This window comes from Poecilia reticulata, linkage group LG8 (assembly GCF_000633615.1).
Source record: "Poecilia reticulata strain Guanapo linkage group LG8, Guppy_female_1.0+MT, whole genome shotgun sequence".
Classification (NCBI taxonomy): Eukaryota; Metazoa; Chordata; class Actinopteri; order Cyprinodontiformes; family Poeciliidae; genus Poecilia; species Poecilia reticulata.
Window position 1 is genome coordinate 10,777,886 of NC_024338.1, and position 1,120 is coordinate 10,779,005.

Here is a 1,120-nt window from a genome sequence, read left to right on the forward strand (position 1 = left end):
GCTATGACAAATGTATGCTTTTATGTGCTCAAAAAGGAGCTGTTGCTAGGCAACAAATGGAGGTTAAATAACCAGAGCTGCAATTTTCTGTTGCTTGTCAGAGTGAACTACTTGAAAAGCACAGAAAAATAAGATGCAGAGCAAGTCTTTTACATTTTATGCGTCTGATTCACCTCGTCGGTGTTTGGTTGGCTGTAAACTAAAAATCTTACTTTTTTTCAGTCAATGAATGCAACATGTATAAGCACTAACGGCAAAACACTCTTTTATGTGGAAGTTGTTACTGAAGGAAGATGACTCAAGCTAAACTAATTTCAATTTTTGTCAGGTGATCTTCATGAAAATCTTTGGTTTTTTTTATAATTAAACACCTGTTGATGTATTTTTAAATTTATGTAGAAAGTTACAAAAAATGTTTTGCTATGAATTACAGTTGTTATTCTCAATTACTTTCAGATAAGCTCAACATTTCTAATAGTCCAGAGGGAGTTAATGGTGACGGCAAGAAGGCCTTCCAACATCACCAAAGATAAAGCGTCAAAAACCTGCTGAAATATGCAAAAAGCGATCATGAAACAGCTGTAATTGCTCTAAATCTAAAACATTTTTTTCTACTGATTATTAAAAAAGCTGCATGTAACAGAATGCTTCTTTCTCATTGTTTTATTATCTTTTGGGAGATACCTGTCATTTATATCAGAAACAAACATCTTAAATCAAAGGGAAATAATTGAACATCTAAGTCTGTTTGGGACAGGAACCAACTTTGGGTTTTACTTTCTACTTACTAATCGTTAAGACAAAGCATGTTCATTTACCTCCAGGTTTCTGGTGTTTATGGCATTGGAAACGCACTGCATTCTCTGAATCCTACAGCAGCCAGAGCAGCGCTGGACTTCCACGCACAGCGGCCACACCAGAAAGTTGGCGTTGTTGCGGTCCACCATGTCTCTGGTGAGATTGACCACTTCTGTGCGAATTTTACATCTAGCCCGCTCGGCGGGCTGAGTTTCTGAGGGAGCAAACACGACATGCTACAGAGTCAGCGGCACGTTCTGAGGTTGATGAGCCAGACAATGTGTACTTCTCTGCTCGAGAGTTTGAATTTTTCTGTTATTGA

At 38.0% G+C, this 1,120-nt stretch overlaps 1 protein-coding gene across 1 annotated transcript in view; it reads right to left on the minus strand.

Moving 5' to 3' along the window:
- The window catches only part of LOC103468597 (platelet-derived growth factor subunit B-like), a 67,354-nt gene extending 66,248 nt beyond the window's left edge, over positions 1-1,106 (minus strand). Inside the window, exon 1 of the mRNA XM_008415758.2 lies at positions 819-1,106. Coding sequence (XP_008413980.1) covers positions 819-947 — 129 coding nt within the window. The 5' untranslated portion in view covers positions 948-1,106. The remainder of the gene's footprint in view (positions 1-818) is intronic.
- Between the last annotated feature and the right edge of the window lie 14 nt (positions 1,107-1,120).